Source organism: Sinocyclocheilus anshuiensis, unplaced genomic scaffold (assembly GCF_001515605.1).
Source record: "Sinocyclocheilus anshuiensis isolate Anshui unplaced genomic scaffold, SAMN03320099.WGS_v1.1 scaffold579, whole genome shotgun sequence".
Lineage (NCBI taxonomy): Eukaryota > Metazoa > Chordata > Actinopteri > Cypriniformes > Cyprinidae > Sinocyclocheilus > Sinocyclocheilus anshuiensis.
In genome coordinates, this window is record NW_015551075.1 from 973,533 (window position 1) to 992,412 (window position 18,880).

The following is an 18,880-nucleotide window of genomic DNA, read 5'->3' on the forward strand; positions in this document are numbered from 1 at the left end:
GGTGTAAGTGATGTTGTTGCATTTGAATGTTTTGTTAGTCTAGCCCACAAGACGCGCAGCTGCTGCGTTATTCATTCAAAATATTAGAGCAATATAGTAATAGTAGCTAATCTTGATTAGGTTAAAACCGAAACAAAGCCATTCACACAGAACGCAAATTCAGCGCATTTTTTAGACGGAAAAATATGACTGCTGCACTCGCGTCTCAGTTAAAACAGTTTAAACTTTTAGAAAACACGTCACGAATTTGTGGAGGTTTATTCCGTTTCACTGCGTCTTGTATGGTTTTTAAAGGAAATCTGTATGATGGGCGATTCGGCTCTTTGTATTAAGCAATGCATATACGTGATGCTGTTTTGTTCATAATTGTTTATGCAATTTACGAAATTATATTTGATTTATATGAGTTAATTTAGACGTAATGCACGTTTTTATAAAAAATTCTATTGCTCTTTGTTTTAAAAAAAGGTTATAAAAAATGTCAATAATTATCGATACCGAATGATATGAAAAATTATATCGTTTTCGCATTTTGACCGTCATTAAATGCTTCATCTCACCACAGTCCAGTTTGGTTTATGGTTTTTTTTCTGTGATCTTGGTATTCTGCATAACGCAGATATGTTAGTATAACTGTGGATGTAGCAAAGGTTTGTGGTTTATGTTCTGTTTATTGTGAGATGTAGTAACTAAAGCGACCACGGCACCCATTGCTGTATGTTGCCAGAAACTAACGTGAAACGCTTAGTATAAACACTTAGATAAGGGTGACGGTTAAGACGTTTGTTGAAATGCTCTTAAAGAAATCCCTTGCCTCAGGGATATCCTTAAGTCAAATTACTTAAAGGCTTTCATGCAACCGGGCACTGGGAAACCATATTTTGTGTTTTCTGTCATCATGTAGGAGAGCATCAACTTGGGTTTTATCTCAAATGCAAGACCCTTTTCTAGAAGTGCTTTCCCCAAATTACCATCACACCTACTTTTTTTTTTATTCAAATAGACTTCAGCAGATCTCAAAATGAATAGTTATTCATATTTCATCGTGTTGTGATGCTTACATTGACTTAAGCTTCACCGCATTGATTTGACATCAGAAAATTGTTAGAAAAATTAGTATTAGTAATTGATCTGCCTGGTGTGTCTTTACCTATGATGCTTTTAAATGATGATTTATTGGTTCATTTACCAAATAAAGTTGCATTCATTTCCAGTTTTATTATTTTCCAGGTATTATTTTTGAAATTATCTTTGGTACCATTAGTGGTGTTTGTCAAGGTGTTCTGTAATGGTCATTGTGTTGTAGCATGTGTTCTTGGTCTTTCTTGGCTAGTGTGTCTTTAGTGATCCTGTTGCTTGTAGCTGGACTGGAGAGATACTTAGTATCTTTATCTGACCTGTTCTGTATCTGATTTAGTGCCAGAGCCTGTCACATGGTAACACACGTGAGCACAGCGGCTTACTGTACACTAGCCAGACATGGCTTGAGTTTTTATCATTCACATCAGAATTAAGCTCTTTCTCTTTCTCATCAGCACTAGGGCCAACTTAAACCTTTTTGAAAGATGATTTAAAGCTGCTGTTTGGCTTTAAACATTGACTAAGAAGAACACTATGTTGAAGCATTGGGCTTGGATTCACTCTTTAGAGTGTTTGTGTAATGATAAAGTCAGTATGGAAGCAGTTCTGTGTGACTATAGGGCAATTATGGCCTAATGGTTAGAGAGTTGGACTTAACTCGAAGGTCGCAGGTTCGAGTCTCGGTACCGGCAGGAAATGTAGGTGGAGAGAGTGAATGAACAGCTCTCTTCCACTCTCAATACCTATTAGGACTGAGCTGCCCTAGAGAAAGGCATCGAACCCCCAATTGCTCCACGCAGCAAAAATGGCTGCCCACTAGGGCTGCACGATTATGACAAAAATCATAATTGTCAATTATTCCCTTGAAATTGTAATTGCGATGATTAATTACGATTATCAGAATTTACATTGAATGATGTTTATACCATTGTTCGATGCAACTGCATGCCGTAATTTTATATGAAAATAAACAAGCTGAAAACACTCTAACTGAAAAACTTTTAGTGCTTTTCTGTAGTATTAAGCCTCAAATGTCAACTATGATTGGTTTCTTCTTTAAATTATAAAAAAAGTAAAAATATAAATGGTATTATAGTGTTATACTAAAACTAAAATTAAAACAATGGAAAAACCCTTAAAGGGGGGTCATATGATGCTATTGTAATCGCGATTAGAAATTCGATTAATTGTGCAGCCCTACTGGCCACTGCTTTTTGTGTGTGTGTGTGTATGTTCACTACTCACTGCTGTGTGTGTGGACTTAGATGGGAGAAATGCAGAGCACGGAGCAGCTCATGGAATTTTACCATAATTGGCCTAAATGTCACTATTATTGTGCTTTCATATGGAACTTTAACAATTTTAAACCCAAAACATCCTTCTTGTTCCAGTTTTATGTGGTCAGGTTAGACAGATCAGTGTTTGTACCTGGTTTATTAAATGTATTCTTTTTCTATAGTATTTTTCATAATACTTTTGTTAAAATGTTATTTCAATAAAAATGTAAAGTGTCCCTATTATGCCATTTTACGGTTCCTAATATTGTTTTGGGAGTCTCCTACAATAGGATTACATGCATGCAAGGTCAAAAAACGCTTTCGTTTTCTCAAAATATCCATTTAATATCACCTAATTTTCCAGCGATTCTCAAACGATTTGTTCGAAGCAGTTCAAAGATTAATTCTCTCTAAACCTCTCCTTTCCGTGAGCCTTCTCTGCTTTGATTGGTCAGATGGCCTAGTCTGTTGTGATTGGTCTTCGGCGTACAGCGCAAGTCGGAAACGATACGCCGATTTCAATAGTTGTATATTTTGAACGCTCTATAGAAAATATAAACATCTATTATTTATCATACTTACAGGTTGTGATTTAGTGGAGCAGCTGGTCCAAATAAACCGGATACTGATCCATCTTTCAACAGCAAGCGTTTTGTGAATCCCCCACTGAACTCCCTGAGATTAGAGAAGCAGTTGTCAGTAGAATGACGTGTTTGTGGGCGGAGTCAAGTTGTTCGTGGTCGGCCAACGTAGAACATAGGCGCGCATTATGCAAATGTGTTACCCCGTGAAGTGTAGCCATCACGGAAGTGGGATTCGAATTACTAACGACCCGTTTCAGCCGTTCAGAGTCGATTAAAGCAATAAGCCCCAAGAAGCCGTGGTTTACAGTAAATTTATAACAGCTAAGGGGCGTTGTTAGGCACGACGCGAAGCGGATGTCAGGCTTACGTAGCAAGGTTTCACAAAATAAAACGGCAAATAAAGTGTAATGATATTAATAAAAACATTATTCTTCCGCCAAACAATGTAGTTCCTCAGAAACGGCTGTGGTTGCAACAAAGTGGTTGACGAGCAACACACAAACATAATGTTTGTAGAGTAATTTACAACAGCTTCAAACGCAGCTCAACCAATCAGAATCAAGGACTGGAACTATCCGTTTTATAATCTTTATTTTGGTAGACAATTTCTTTATCGTGCACTTTCAGCTTTACAACTTTGCAGATCGTTTACATAAAATACATTTTTAAAACAAATTAAATATCGTTTGTAATTTGTTTGTGATTATGTTTTGTATTTGTGTTGTCTGTCATTCTATCATTCCATTTATCCATCGTTATCAAGTCAAGTCAAGTCAAGTCTGCTTTATTGTCAATTCTTCCACATGTACAGTCTGTGTTTCTGTCTGTCTGTCATTCCATCTATGCATTGTTCTGTCGTTCTGTCTGTTGTTCCATTTATCCATTATTTTATCTTTCTTTCTCTCTGTCTGTCTATCCAGCATTCTATCTTTCCATTTTTCTGTCAGTCTTATATCTATATATCGATCCAACTATCCATCGTCCATATTGTCTGTCTGTCTGTGTTTTTCTTAAAGGTAAATTTCTGCCGTTTTCTCCCATCTTTCAGCACTAGTCTGAGAGACAGACCCTTACAGACAGGTGCAGAGAGACAGTTAGAACATGTCAGAGGAAGATCAGATAAGTGTCTTACTCACTCAAGCATCTGCACAAAGCCTAATTCAGCCATAGACTCAGTATTGAAAGCACAGATCGTAGACAGAGCTCTCTTAAGGTGAAAGAGGCCAGTGGTTTCTCTTGCATGCATTTAGGTCTGTTATTTAGCCCCTAAAGTTGAGCTGTGGATCATGACGTCAAAGTAGCTGTTACTCCAATGTGACCAATTCATTGGCAAAAACGCATGGTATGTGACTTTTTAATGGAGCTCTCTTTGTTTGTTCTGTCCACAGGAGAGGGATATGGCTCAAGAGACCAATCAGACACAAGTGCCTTTGCTCTGTTCTAATGGTTGTGGGTTTTACGGGAACCCACGTAATAACGGCATGTGCTCGGTGTGCCACAAAGACTCCTTGCACCGGCAGAACAACAGCGGCAGGTCCAGCGATTCAGGTGAGTCAGATGTATTGCAAAAAGACCCATTTCCAACTGTCCTGCGTTAGCAAGTACTATTTTACAGTCAAAATTCAGCGGTATTTGATCACATTAGCATTGATTGGTTTTTAATGTCAACCCAAAATACTGTGCGTAGACCATTTTATTTTGTTAATGTGACACATTTTTGAGTTAGCTTTGCAAATAGGTTGCAAAAGTATGAAAGATTTGTGATGTCAGATCAAAAGGAAGGTCTGTTCTGAGATGGAGGAATTCAGTTATTACGTTTATGAAGAAAAACTTGTCTACTGATGAATCTTTCACTGTGGCTCAGTGGTAGAGCATTGCGTTAGCAGCGCAAAAGTTCGTGGGTTCAATTCCCAGGGAGCACACATACTGGTAAAAAATGTATAGCCTGAATGCACTGTAAGTCGCTTTGGAAGCGTCTGCTAAATGCATAAATAATAAAATAATAATAAGATCAGAACTATGAAAGTAGAAAGAGGCAATAATGGCCAGATATAGTTTAATTGCTGCTTGACATACACTATATTTCAAAAGTTTGGGGTATTTTTTTTTTTAAATGGCTTTGAAAGAAGTCTCTTGAACGCATCAAGGCTATATTTGCTTGATCAAAAATACAGTGAAATCATTAATATTATTAAATATTATCGCAATTTAAGATAACTGTTTTTATTATACAATACATTTCAAAATGTAATTTATTCCTGTGATGCAAAGCATCATTCCTCCAGTCTTCAGTGTCACATGATCCTTCAGAAATCATTCTAATATTCTGATTTGCTGCTCAAGAACCATTTCTTATTATTATTGATGTTGAAAACAGTTGTGCTGCTTAATATTTTTGTGGAAACTGTAATACATTTTTTTTTCAGATATTCTTTCATGAATATAAAGTTAAAAAGCAAAACCTTTATTTGAAACAAATCTTATATAACATTATAAATCTTTTTACTTTCACTTTTGATCAATTTAATACATGCTTTTATTGGAAAAAAACTAATAATAAAAATCTTATTTATCCATAACTTTCTTTTTTTCCCCCTTGCCCCATTTGCAGTTTTTTGCTTGGTCCAAAATCCTGCTTATCCACATCAAAAGATTTTTGATAAGCTGTAATTTCATTATTTTCAAAACCATTTTAACCTTCACTCAGGAATGCAAAAATTACATGCCGGCTGCTGCAAACAAGTAGTTCCATTTGGACACAGTGTTACACTGAAACGTGTCTCAATAAGCAAACCCTCACTTGTTCTGTTACTTTCATCAGCTTCTGAAGATTAAGGAGAACTTAAAATGGAAGTGTTGATATTTTGGGTTTCCTGCTCTTTCATTGTCTGCAGTGTCTTCCAGCATTAGCAGTAAAGGAGAATCTATGACTGTACAATCGACGTCACAGCATGAACAAAACAGGTACAACTTCGTCCTCTTTACCACCCTAACATCATTTCTCATAACAGTTGCTTAAGTCATTGCAATTGCATAGGATGTAGTTTATTTGTGCAACTCTTATTTCAAAAGGGCAAGAACAGGCCCCTTTCTTATTGAAGTATAAACCTGTTTTAGGACTGAGTGGTATTACGGTACATACGGTAGAAGTGTGTCAGCAGATTCTGCTCTACCATTTATATAACAGTAGATACATTTGTATGGCTATCAGTGGGCAGTTCTACTGTTATGATTCTTTTGTGTTAAACTCAAGTATTACATATTACACAATGTCAAGCTGTTTTTGCACTGATGGCAGACTTAATTTATGAATAGTCTTTTTTTATTTTTCTTCCAAGTTCCAATTTTTTTTTTTTTGTATCATTGAGGTACTACCATAGTTTTTATTAATATTTTGAATTAGTTATTATTTTTAGATTTTGCTTTTACATTTAAATTTTAGATAGTTTTAGTATTTTGTTTTTTTTCCCCCTTATTTTTAAATGCTTATATAGTTTTTATTTAATTTCAGTTTTGATTATTTTAGTACTTTGTTAAACTAAATAAAAATGAGAAATGTTGCCTTGGTAGTTAGCTGAAATAAAATACATTTTTTATTATTATTTTTTTATTTATTTTATTTCAGTACATTTTTTTATGGTTTTAATTTTAACTAAATAGGCTGGTTCCCATTACATTTACAAAATGTCAATCAACGATTTTCTAATTTGGGGGGGGGTTTGTAGTGTATTTATCTCACTGGTTTAGCCACAAACAGGCATTACAGCATGGTTATTAAATGTATAAACAATTTCTCATTTAATTTCCAGCAGTGAAAATTACTTTTTGGTCATAACACCCACTTCTAAGGTTTACACAACTGCTATGTATTTTCACTTATGTAACACAACAATCTTTTCTCATCATCCTCTCCAGTCAGTGTTTCTCAACAACAGCAACACCAGCAGCAGCAGCAGCAGTTACACACAAAGACAGTGCTTCAGCAGCAGCTCAATCAGGCCTGAAAGCACCAGGTATGTTCCCTTTTTCACTTTGACCCGTTTATGTCATCCCCCACTCCAAAACCAGACACACATTACATGACACAGAAAGAGACAAACGCTCTGTCAAACTCCATAGAAACAGCCAGTCATCATCTTCCAAATGTGTCTAATTGTTTGCTTTGAGACCAGGCCAATAAGTGTTCAAAGTTCACTTGTCACATTTGACTAAACGCTCTGTTTTCTACTTTTTCCAGTGCTAAACAGGCTTACATTTGTATGTCTGCTGATTTTATTGATCATAAGGCTCTTGTTTGTTAATTAATTGGTAGTGTAAGATTTGAAGAACCTCAGACACTTTGATCTTCTGAGATAGAGACAATACAAACACGGTGTATTAACATGCAGACATCTGTTTCCACATCTCACTGAGAGATGATTTCTCACGTACACTTTTCATCCACTTCCTTCCCCTCACTCAGAATGGTCAATAGCATAATATAATGTCCTACATGAATGCAAGTGATATTCACAGTGATGTTTGGTATCATTTGAATTGTCTCAGGGCGACTGGTACAATGGTCTCAATCTTACAAGAACTAGACTAAGGTAATACAGATCCTATGAGTTTAGAGATATTTTTCTCACTGTAGAGGGTGTGCTCTTTCCCAGTGTCTTTCATGCAAATTACCATCTGTCCCCAAAAGGGGTAAACTCTCAATGTCTAGGACTTGATCGATGCAGATTCCAGTTAGTTCCTGTCTCTATTTGGAGGATGTTTGTCTTGGTCTGAGTACTTAAGGAAAAGTTGCAAGAAGATCAGGGTGCTTCTGTAGTCAGATGAGCCCGTAGTGTGGTGTGTGTGTCTCTGCACTCCATACTATGTATTTTCCTGAAGTCAGGTATGCATCGTTTACTCTTAGATTTATCTTTCAGAATGTCATGTCTTGTATTGATTTGATTTGATATCTCTGAATTGACCATGTAATTGTCATAATACATGTTTACCTGACTGATAATAAATTGTTACATTTGATTTTATTCTGACTTACTCTGAAATTATTTTCTCAAGTAGATTAAGGTGTATGTTTCCGCAAATCTGTGTCCAGGGTTAAGTACATACTAGATCTCAGGTTAGATGGAGCATGGGGCACATCAGGTGGAATGCTAGGTTTCTGACTTACTGTTTGACTTCAGTTAAGTTGTTATGCATTAACTATGGGGGGCTAGACACTATACTATTGGAGTACTAGTAAATATGGTTCGGCATATTACACAGTGCTAGCCATAATCTTTGGTTATTTTTTGAGCTTTAGGTTGTTACATAAGTGACTGTAGGGGGCTGAACAGAACCTCTATTTAAAGAATGACAAGCATGAGGTGGTCTATTAAAGAGAAGTCATAATCTCTGTCTAACGATCAGACTGGAGAGTTTGTGATCGTGAGGTCCACGTAAATCAGCTGACGTGAGACACTCTGAGCGACATAGAATCCTAATGAACGAGTAAAATATAAAGTAGAGTTCACTAGAATAATCAAATTAGAAATGGACAAGCAACCAATTTGCATTTCAATCTAAATTCGAGGTCATAATAAAATTGAGTCAGATTAGAATTCAATTTAATTTAAATTACTTTGCACACCGAAAAGACCGAACACGCAAGAAACCTTCTGCCACCATTGGATACCTTCGTTTGGCCAATTGGGTGGACCTTACAAAGTGGGGACCGACCTCCGTGATCTCCAACCCAGGCGAGTGACGTCTTTTCAGCGCAATATGGATTTGCATCGAACGAGAGGTTTGATCATCTCCATCTCTTTCTCCAGCTGCTGTGGTAAGTCAATTCTTATTTGCTTTTTAGAAGTGTTGAGGGAAAGACAGACACATCCCATATAGACACATTTGTAGAATGAGTCGGAACACTCATTGTTAGAATGGAGACCGTATCCGTTAGGTTGAGAATTAGACTAAACCACTTGGCTTGTCAGGGACATGATAGCAGCAGCATAGAAGAGGAATGACATCCCTTGTTCTGAAATGTAAATATCTCCTTGTTTGCCTAAGCAACAAGAGATGAATCTTAAAATTGGAAAACCATCAAATTATAATCTGGTACTCAACAGAAAGTCATAAATTAGAACCTAAAGTTTTAATCCTCAAGCTGCATTCTTTGTTTTATTTGCTTCATTGCAACAAATGAGCAACATTTTAATGAGAATGAATAAACAGAATAAAAATCGAAATTACAAAACAATTGGAAAACTTGTGATTGAATATGAAAAGCAAGCTGAGCAAAGCAGGGTGGTGTGATCACAACTCAGAACTTAAATGAAAGCTTTATTTAGGCCAAAAATTATACCTCAGCTCTTGAGGACTACTGCTACAAAGCAGAACTCCTCTTGACTGCAGTTAAACGAGATGATAAGCTTAAAAACTGAGACTAATACATAGAAAGAGTTTATTTAATAAGACAAATGACTTTGTTTCTGAGAGTGGCTCAAAACTGAGTCCGAGGTTACAGCCACTCAGAAGACACATGATTTTTCTACGTTTCATGGGAGGTGTTTATGGCCAATTAAATTTCATTGGTCCACTACCCAGTGCCAAGGGGGTGGGGGGGGGTGCTTTCATTTTGATCGAGTGGCACAAATGAGAGCGAGCCAATTCATCCTTCGCTGGGGGAGTGCCAAATAAATTTAATCAGATCAGGGAGAGTGCCTAGCATTAATTTCGATGCAGGATTCAGTAGCTCTAAATTTTGCACCTTATCATGCTCCTTAACAAAAAACATTGGTGTGGAAGTATTTTGAGCCAGATCACACCTCATGCCCACATTCTTTTTACATCACAACTGTAAAACTTAATTTCCCTTGTTTGGAGCATGATTGAACTGACACAGCCACAGTTAAATGCAGCCACATAACATCATTTGATCTTCTAAATGTACTAGAAAATAATAAAAGGGGGTGTAAACTACTTAACATCAGAACAAAATACCACAAGTCTTCATGTGCCACAGAGATCTGCATGTGTGAACAACACCATAAAACAACAATTGCTAAACAGACAACACCGAATCAGGTGAACACATTTCTGCCCACAGATCTAACTGTAATGAGAACAACTGAAAGTAAAGCCATGGGCATCGGCCCATTGGAGTTCACTATGATTTGGGTGATTAAAAACACAGATTAATCTAGAAAATTCCCCCAGCAGGCCTCTAATGCTCATGACACAGCAGACTGTGAAGGCTCAACTGCAAGAGCAGCATCAGGTGTTACACACTCAGACTGCACTGAAACAGTAGCAGTAATTCAGATCTGACCAATGACACTCAGTTTCATGTGACATCTGGAATTAAAAGTACAATACATGATGATGATGTAGTTAAAATAATTCCACATGTCTGAACGTGAAACTGATGAGAAGTTCAAAATTAACTGTGGTTCTCTCTGTATTTGATTCTGTCTCAGGCTGACCACTGCAATTCCTTGGAGGACAGATACCAGGAAGGCGCCTGATCCCATCAGCACCAAGCCAAGACAGCAGAATTGTTAGACCATAACCTGAAACGCGGGAGATGGGTGCGAAGACACTTGAAGGGGCCAGCAGCTTCAGGTGTTACACACTCAGACTGCACTGAAACAGCAGCAGTAATTCAAATCTGACCGATGAGACTCCGTTTCATGTGACATCTGGAATAAAAATTACAATACGTGATGATGATGCAGTTAAAATAAATCCACGTCTGAACGTGAAACTGGTGAAAACTCCAAAATTAACCGTGGTTCTCTCTGTATTTGTTTCTGTCTCAGGTTGACCACTGTAATTCCTTGAAAGATCGATATCAGCAAGGTGCCTTATCCCGCCTGCATCAAGCCAGGACAGCGGAATTGTTAGCACATGGCCTGAAATGCAGGAGATGGGTGCGAAGACACTTGAAGAGGCCATTCACACCTCACAGTAGTACATCACTACACAAATATCTACATGGCTTCCCAGTGTAGCACCAGCACTTATTTTTGCAGATTCCAGCCATCTCCCAGACATGAACACAGAACACACACCTCCACCATTACATCATAACCTGATCTAGACTGTCCACGCTGAACACTACACATCATAGAAGACAACGATGGCTTAGATTCCGAACGTGGAACTCCACTAAAGATCTATTGTCCATCTTCACACTGACAGAACCACATAGCTTCACACACATAGGACAGTAGAATTATTCCCATGATGACATTCTAACAAAGACACATGACATTTGCTATTTACAACCTTCTGCCAATTCATGGGAAGCATAATATACATATGCATGGCTACCGTCACAAATCAATGATGTAAAATTCTGAATGCAGAGGCAGATCTGCCATTAAAATTCGAAAGATTTAAACTTTCTGAATTGTTATTAGGATAGAGGGCCCGCTGGCTTCCCAACGTATCACTAATTACAGAAACATTATCAAAAATGGTTAGATATGAAGTGCGGGCACTTCTGTCGATCAGCTACAAAATTTGCATTTTTTTTGTTATTATATGGTTGAATGATGCATACCATCTATATAAATATGTAAGTTATACTGACTTTTTGCTACATTTCATTTGAGCCACTCAGACCAAGAATACTTCAATTCTACTACCATTAAACTCCATCATAGTGGTAGTGAGGAATTGGCTGCTTTAAATGGGACTGTTTTATCAAATGAGGAATTAAGAGACACTTGAGACCTAATGTACCATTCGCACTTGCTGACATGAACCTGCCTTGTTTTTTTTTGTTTTTTTCGTTATGTGTTCTTGTTAACTTTCTTCCCATTTTTATTGACATCGCGTTCATCATTGTTCAATCCTTGAGCCATTAAGATGCTGTTTAGGTGTCTCACACAAAGCAGTATGTATCCAATGAGAAGCCTTCACCTGTTGGAGTCTGCCCAGATATCTGCACAATTGGAAGGTGACAAGATTCGTCAAAAGAGGCAAGAAAGTCCTAGGGAAGGTGCTACTAGAAACAGAAGTTTCTCCTCGATGGAATGGCATGTCGAGCTAAAGGCCTGGATTGATTCAATGGACTATGCACACGGGTTATTCTCAACCAGACAGGTAAAATCCTGAACCCATTCATCCACCTGCTGGATTCAAGCTACATGCACCTGTTGAGACTGGTGTCCACAAAGGCCTCTACAACTGAAGGCCTCTACAACTGCAAATACTACATCACAAGGACCACAAGAAGTGTCTGACAGTGACCCCTTAATGACTTTTCTGGATGTGACCCACGAGGTCAAAGGGGGTTAACTGTAAGATCTGGAGAACCTCAGACACTTTGATCTTCTGAGATAGAGACAATACAAACACAGTGTATTAACATGCAGACATCTGTTTCCACATCTCACTGAGAGCTGATTTCTCACATACACTTTTCATCCACTTCCTTCCCCTCACTCAGAGTGGTCAATAGCATAATATAATGTCCTACATGAATGCAAGTGATATTCACAGTGATGTTTGGTATCATTTGAATTGTCTCAGGGCGACTGGTACAATGGTCTCAATCTTACAAGAACTAGACTAAAAGGTAATACAGATCCTATGAGTTTAGAGATATTTTTTCTCACTGTAGAGGGTGTGCTCTTTCCCAGTGTCTTTCATGCAAATTACCATCTGTCCCCAAAAGGGGTAAACTCTCAATGTCTTGGACTTGATCAATGCAGATTCCAATTGTTAGTTCCTGTCTCTATTTGGAGGATGTTTGTCTTGGTCTGAGTACTTAAGGAAAAGTTGCAAGAAGATCAGGGTGCTTCTGTAGTCAGATGAGCCCGTAGTGTGGTGTGTGTGTCTCTGCACTCCATACTATGTATTTTCCTGAAGTCAGGTATGCATCACTTACTCTTAGATTTATGTTTCAGAATGTCATGTCTTGTATTGATTTGATTTGATATCTCTGAATTGACCATGTAATTGTCATAATACATGTTTACCTGACTGATAATAAATTGTTACATTTGATTTTATTCGGACTTACTCTGAAATTATTTTCTCAAGTAGATTAAGGTGTATGTTTCCGCAAATCTGTGTCCAGGGTTAAGTACATACTAGATCTCAGGTTAGATGGAGCATGGGGCACATCAGGTGGAATGCTAGATTTCTCACTTACTGTTCTATATTAGTTAAGTTGTTATGCAGTTGCATTAACTATGGGGGGCTAGACACTATACTATTGGAGTACTAGTAAGTATGGTTCGGCATACTTCATAGTTCTAGCTATAATCTCTGGTTATTGTTTGAGCTTTAGGTTGTTACATAAGTGACTGTAGGGGGCTGAACAGAACCTCTATTTAAAGAATGACAAGCATGAGGTGGTCTATTAAAGAGAAGTCATAACCTCTGTCTAACGATCAGACTGGAGAGTTTGTGATCGTGAGGTCCACGTAAATCAACCGACGTGAGACACTCTGAGCGACATAGAATCCTAATGAACGAGTAAAATATAAAGTAGAGTTCACTAGAATAATCAAATTAGAAATGGACAAACAACCAATTTGCATTTCAATGTAAATTCGAGGTCATAAAATTGAGTCAGATTAGAATTTAATTTAATTTAAATTACTTTGCACACCGAAAATACCATACAATCAAGAAACCTTCAGCTACCATTGGATACCTTCGTTTGGGCCAATTGGGTGGACCTTACAGTAGAATTGTTTATTAGATAGAGATTAATGATAAAGGTTATTAAATGACAAATGTTGATTGAAGTCCAAGCACAGGTTTAGTCATATCGCATTATTTTTTCTCAATAACAAACTTTGCTCAACTAGCATTAGCTTACAGACAAAAGTAGGTTTTTTTTTTTTTTTTAGAAATGTCTTTATTTATAGAAAATGTTGTATCTTTATTTTTTTGGGGGGGAGGGGGGTGGTAAGGGAAATTAACACTTTTATTCAGCATGGATATGTTAAATTGATAAAGTGATTGTAAAAACTTTTTTTTTATTACTGTTACAAATGAACAGTTGTATTTAACTTTTTATTTATGAAACAATCCTGTAAAACGTTTCACATGTTCCTAAAAATATTAAGCAGCACAAAAATGTTTCCAACATTGATAATAAATCCACATATTAGAATGATTTTTGAAGAATCATGTGACACTGAAGACTGTAGTAATGAAAATTCAGATTTGCATCACATTAATAAATTACATTTTCAAGTATATTAATATAGAAAACCATTATTTTACATTATAATATTTCACAATATTACTGTTTAGTGTATTTTTGATTAATGAAAACAGCCTTGCTTAGCATAAAGAGATTTAAAAAATTTTTTTTTAAATCTTACTGATCCCAAACTTTTGAACTGTCATTTATTCATTTGTTTTATATATAAATTTTATATTTCGCATCTGTCAATAACCATGTCTATTTTTTCTACTCGGTTAACAAAAGTGTCAACTTTCCAAAATTCAACAGCCTAGTTAATGAGAAAATATTAAAAACTAAAAAAATTAGTTAGAGCTAGCTAAGGCTTAAAGCTAGGAAAACCGACTTTGTGTTTGTTTGTACAGAAGTATCGTGCAGTAAACTGGTGAGAAACATCCAGGAGTCCACGGCAGGTAGCTCATCAGCGGAGGAGTGCACAGTTAGAGGAAAGAGGAAGCTGGATGAAACTTGTCAACCCATAGAAAGAGTGTCTGGTGAGTATCAGGATCTTTGCGTCATTTTTGCCACATTTTCCTCAGAATGTTTAGATCAATACTATATGAGGAAAAGTTGCAGGCTCAAATCAGATGCCGACCAAGAACATTTGACATTCAGAATCCCATTGAATGAGGTGTTCTTCATGTTAGCAGCGTTTCTAAATGTTTAACACCTGTATTAATCTCTTAGCCTCAGATGTCTCAGATCAAACATCAGATGTACCAGAGCAATCTAGACCTAAGAAGAACCGCTGCTTCACTTGCCGCAAGAAAGTCGGGCTCACTGGTATGCAAACACACACACACACACACACACACACACACACACACATATATATATATATATATATATTTTGCTCATCAGCATTTGGCAATTATCTGCCATCTCTTCACCTCCGTAAGCTCTGTCAAGTCGGATGGGGGCAGATGCACATTTTCAGGTTTCTCCCGAAATATTTGATTGGGTTCAATCCCAGGCTCTGGCTGGGCCACTCAAGGACATTCACACAGTTGTCTATAAGCCACTCTTGCTGTGTGCTTAGGGTCATTGTTCTGTTGGAAGGTGAACCTTCTGCCCAGTCTGAGGTTCTGAATGCTCTGGACTGGGTTTTCATTAAAGGGGTCATATGATGTTGCTAAAAAGAACATTATTTTGTGTATTTGGTGTAATGAAATTTGTTTCTCCATCAGTTGTTCAGTTTGGTCAGGAGGCCATCTCTAGGAAGAGTCCTGGTTGTTTCAAACATCTTCCATTAAGGGTAACAGAGACTGCATGCTTCTGTGACCCTTCAATGAAGCAGAATTTTTTACTGAACTCTTCCACAGATGTGTGGCTTGATGCAATCCTGTTTCTGAGCTCTACAGGCAGTGTTTTGATGAAACTTTGCATGCAACAGGCTAGATTTTAAGACCTGACAATTTGACTCAAATATTGAGTATATTGAGCTAATTTAGCTTTTGTTTCTGTCTGACAGGCTTTGACTGCCGGTGCGGACACTTTTTTTGCAGCATTCACAGATACTCAGATGTTCACAACTGTAGCTTTAATTACAAGGCTGATGCAGCTGAGAAAATAAGGAAGGAAAACCCGCTTATCGTCGGGGAGAAAATCAAGAAGATTTGAGCTGAAGATTGCAAAGATGCTTTTTTTTTACTCTTTTCCTTGAAACCTTGAATTGTGCATGCTACAATGAAACGCATACGCAAATTGATTTTGTCCCTTTGTTTCATTTTACCTCTCAAATTATTTACTTACAAAATACTGTGGTATGTAAACAGCAAAATATTTATATAATTAGTAATTTAATTTGCATTAATAAATGGGTTTTAGCTCTCATATGCTGAGGCGACCCGGGTGACCGTGCGTTTCTGGTGATGAACAAAGCTTGCATGTGAAAACATTGCCAGAATGAGTCTTCTATTTTTATTTCAGTTTTTTTTTTCCAATAACGATTGTAAGCAAGAAAATTAAATTATTTACTTAATATAAAAAAGGATAATGTTTTATTATCAATTACTGTATTTGCTGCTTCATCCTTGGTTTAAAAAACTAAGAGGTTTATAAGTCATTTCAAATATACAAATTATGTTTGCGACTGCGGTCTCTGGTTTAACAGGTATTTTGCACTTCATTACAGACTGTGATTTACATTTTTCTTATAGCTCGTTTATTAGAGTGAGTGAAAGTTGCGAGTGGCTTTATTTATGTTTGTGTACCTATTCACTGCATTCATGTTCAATAAAATTTTACACATCACACTGTAGTAAGCGCTCTAGTGACTCAATTTAGCCAAGTTTACAGTCTCCCTAGTTTGTTTACTTGCATTATACGTCTGTGTGTGCTATTAATGTTAAAATTAATCATAAGACTGTCGTTTAAGGGCAACACTGCTGCAAAATCTTGCTATTAGTTTTATGCTGCAATGTTTAAAGCTACAAATAATTTAAGTGGTTAGCAAATTACTATTGTATGTTTGTTTTCCGACAGCAAGCTGAACACAATCATTACTACATCTGTGATATCACGGAGTAGTAACAGCAACAGTACATTGTAGATTATGAAACTTTAAAGAAAAACACACCCATAGCACGCACACACACACAAAAGCTGAAGTCATCTGCATGATATTTTAGTCTGAATGCTGAACAATTATACCTTAATTCATTCTTATTATGATACAATACTTGCCTTTCGAGTGCTGTTGTAAATGATCTTTTAAATAATGCATGAATTTGTATGATTTTTGCTTAACCCTGACTTACAGTGGGTATAGAAAAGAATCACCCCCTTTAAAATAATCACATTTTGTTGCTTTGCACAGTTTTTGTTTTATCCAGCTGTATTTACTCAGTGCAACTTATAACATCCAAGTGTAAGCCAACACCAACATGGAATGTTTATTCAGTTCTGTCTATAAAAAAACTTTCTCGTTAGACAATGTTTTTATTAGGTTGTCACATAAAAAACGTTCCTAGAACATTAGGAATTCGTTTAAATAATGGGAACCATACCCTATAAGCAGTGTTGGGGAGTAACTAGTTACATGTAACGGAATTATAAGTAACGTTCTGCGGTTGGTACTTTTCTGCTGAGTCACGTCGAATAGACGAAGTGTACTTAACGTAGGGAGGATAGAAGCGGGCGTCTCTGATTGGCTCGCCGCTTCTCAAGTGAACATCTGGAAAAGCCAACACCAACATGGAATGTTTATTCAGGTCTGTCTATAAAAAAACTTTCTCGTTAGACAATGTTTTTATTAGGTTGTCACATAAAAAACGTTTCTAGAACATTAGGAATTCGTTTAAATAATGGGAACCATACCCTATAAGCAGTGTTGGGGAGTAACTAGTTACATGTAACGGAATTATAAGTAACGTTCTGCGGTTGGTACTTTTCTGCTGAGTCACGTCGAATAGACGAAGTGTACTTAACGTAGGGAGGATAGAAGCGGGCGTCTCTGATTGGCTCGCCGCTTCTCAAGTGAACATCTGGAAGAGGTTACTCGCGCTGCTCTTTACTCTGAGGAGTATTCCAGAGTACGACTGCAACTTCAAAATGTCTTTCGTAAAAGTGGAGGAGAAAAGTGACTTTTCTTATCACAACTTGCCTTACGGAGTTTTTTCCACGCCGGATAATGTGAGTACACGCTTTCTTTAGTCCTGGGAATGACAGTATGTTTGGTTGAACTGAATTAACAAAGTCTTGCTATGTAACGAGAGCGCGTTTTAACTTTATAAAACGACTGAATGATGTTACTTAGAATATTATTTCTTCCATTGCATTTCTGTGTGGACACAAGGTTTCAAAGGTCAGAATGCACACTGAAAATCTAAAGTAAACCTTTATTGTCAACAAAGCTTTTATTGGCTTCTACAATATTGAAAAAGTACAATGTGTATAAGTATAAAAGGTTTTTATACATGTATATTATTTGAGACGTTGAGCATGTAAAGTCTTGGAACATCTATAATCATGCTGGAGAACATTGTGTGTCATAAAAGCAAATACATTCTAAAATCCATGCAACATTTTCAAGTCAACAAGGTCCTTTCTTACTTGTACCACATATTTGTATAAAACAGTCCAGGCACAGAATCGGCGTTGCTATTGGAGACCAGATTTTGGACCTCAGTGTTGTCAAGCATCTTTTCAATGGACCGGCTCTTGGACCCCATCAGGATGTGTTTGAACAGGTGAGCATCAGTGTAGTTTTGTATTATTTATTTTTTTATTTATTTATTGGTTTATTTAATAGGGACCATGCATATTCATGAACATTGTTGTATAAATATACACCATGTAAATATGCCAGAATTAGTAACAATAACTACTTTTCATCTGCAGTCCCTAGGCAGGTAACATTAAGTTTGGATTCTTCTGCATCCTTATGCTTTTTCTTCTTCTTCTTCTTCTTGTTCTTCTTCTTCTTCTTCTTCATCAAAGCCCACACTCAATGCTTTTATGGCTGAGGGTTATGATGCTTGGAGAGAGGCGAGAAAGTGCCTCCAGATGCTTCTAGCTGCAAATGAGTCCACGCTGCGTGATGACGGCAGTTTAAGAAGCCGGTAAATGTCCCTCCTACGATATGGATATTTCAATTTGTTACTGTACTTCTTACTGTATATTACTAAGTATGCACTGTATACTGCCTATATGTGACCCTGGACCACAAAACCTTTTTAAAATTAAGATTTATACATCATCTGAAAACTGAATAAATAAGCTTTCCATTGATGTATGGTTTGTTAGGATAA

General features: G+C 37.0%; 2 protein-coding genes across 4 annotated transcripts in view; both read left to right on the forward strand.

Annotated features, from left to right (window-relative positions):
* Positions 1–15,984, forward strand: part of LOC107662260 (AN1-type zinc finger protein 6-like) — an 82,453-nt gene extending 66,469 nt beyond the window's left edge. For all 3 annotated transcript variants that reach the window (XM_016452214.1, XM_016452213.1, XM_016452212.1), the window contains exons 2-7: positions 4,330–4,489; positions 5,836–5,905; positions 6,857–6,954; positions 14,495–14,623; positions 14,817–14,912; positions 15,601–15,984. In XM_016452214.1, coding sequence (XP_016307700.1) covers positions 4,339–4,489; positions 5,836–5,905; positions 6,857–6,954; positions 14,495–14,623; positions 14,817–14,912; positions 15,601–15,749 — 693 coding nt within the window. In that variant the 5' untranslated portion in view covers positions 4,330–4,338 and the 3' untranslated portion in view covers positions 15,750–15,984. The remainder of the gene's footprint in view (positions 1–4,329; positions 4,490–5,835; positions 5,906–6,856; positions 6,955–14,494; positions 14,624–14,816; positions 14,913–15,600) is intronic.
* Positions 15,985–17,434: 1,450 nt separating this feature from the next.
* The window catches only part of LOC107662319 (fumarylacetoacetase-like), an 18,218-nt gene continuing 16,772 nt past the window's right edge, over positions 17,435–18,880 (forward strand). Inside the window, exons 1-4 of the mRNA XM_016452304.1 lie at positions 17,435–17,459; positions 17,563–17,762; positions 18,209–18,319; positions 18,570–18,691. Of these exons, the coding sequence (XP_016307790.1) occupies positions 17,435–17,459; positions 17,563–17,762; positions 18,209–18,319; positions 18,570–18,691 (458 nt within the window). The remainder of the gene's footprint in view (positions 17,460–17,562; positions 17,763–18,208; positions 18,320–18,569; positions 18,692–18,880) is intronic.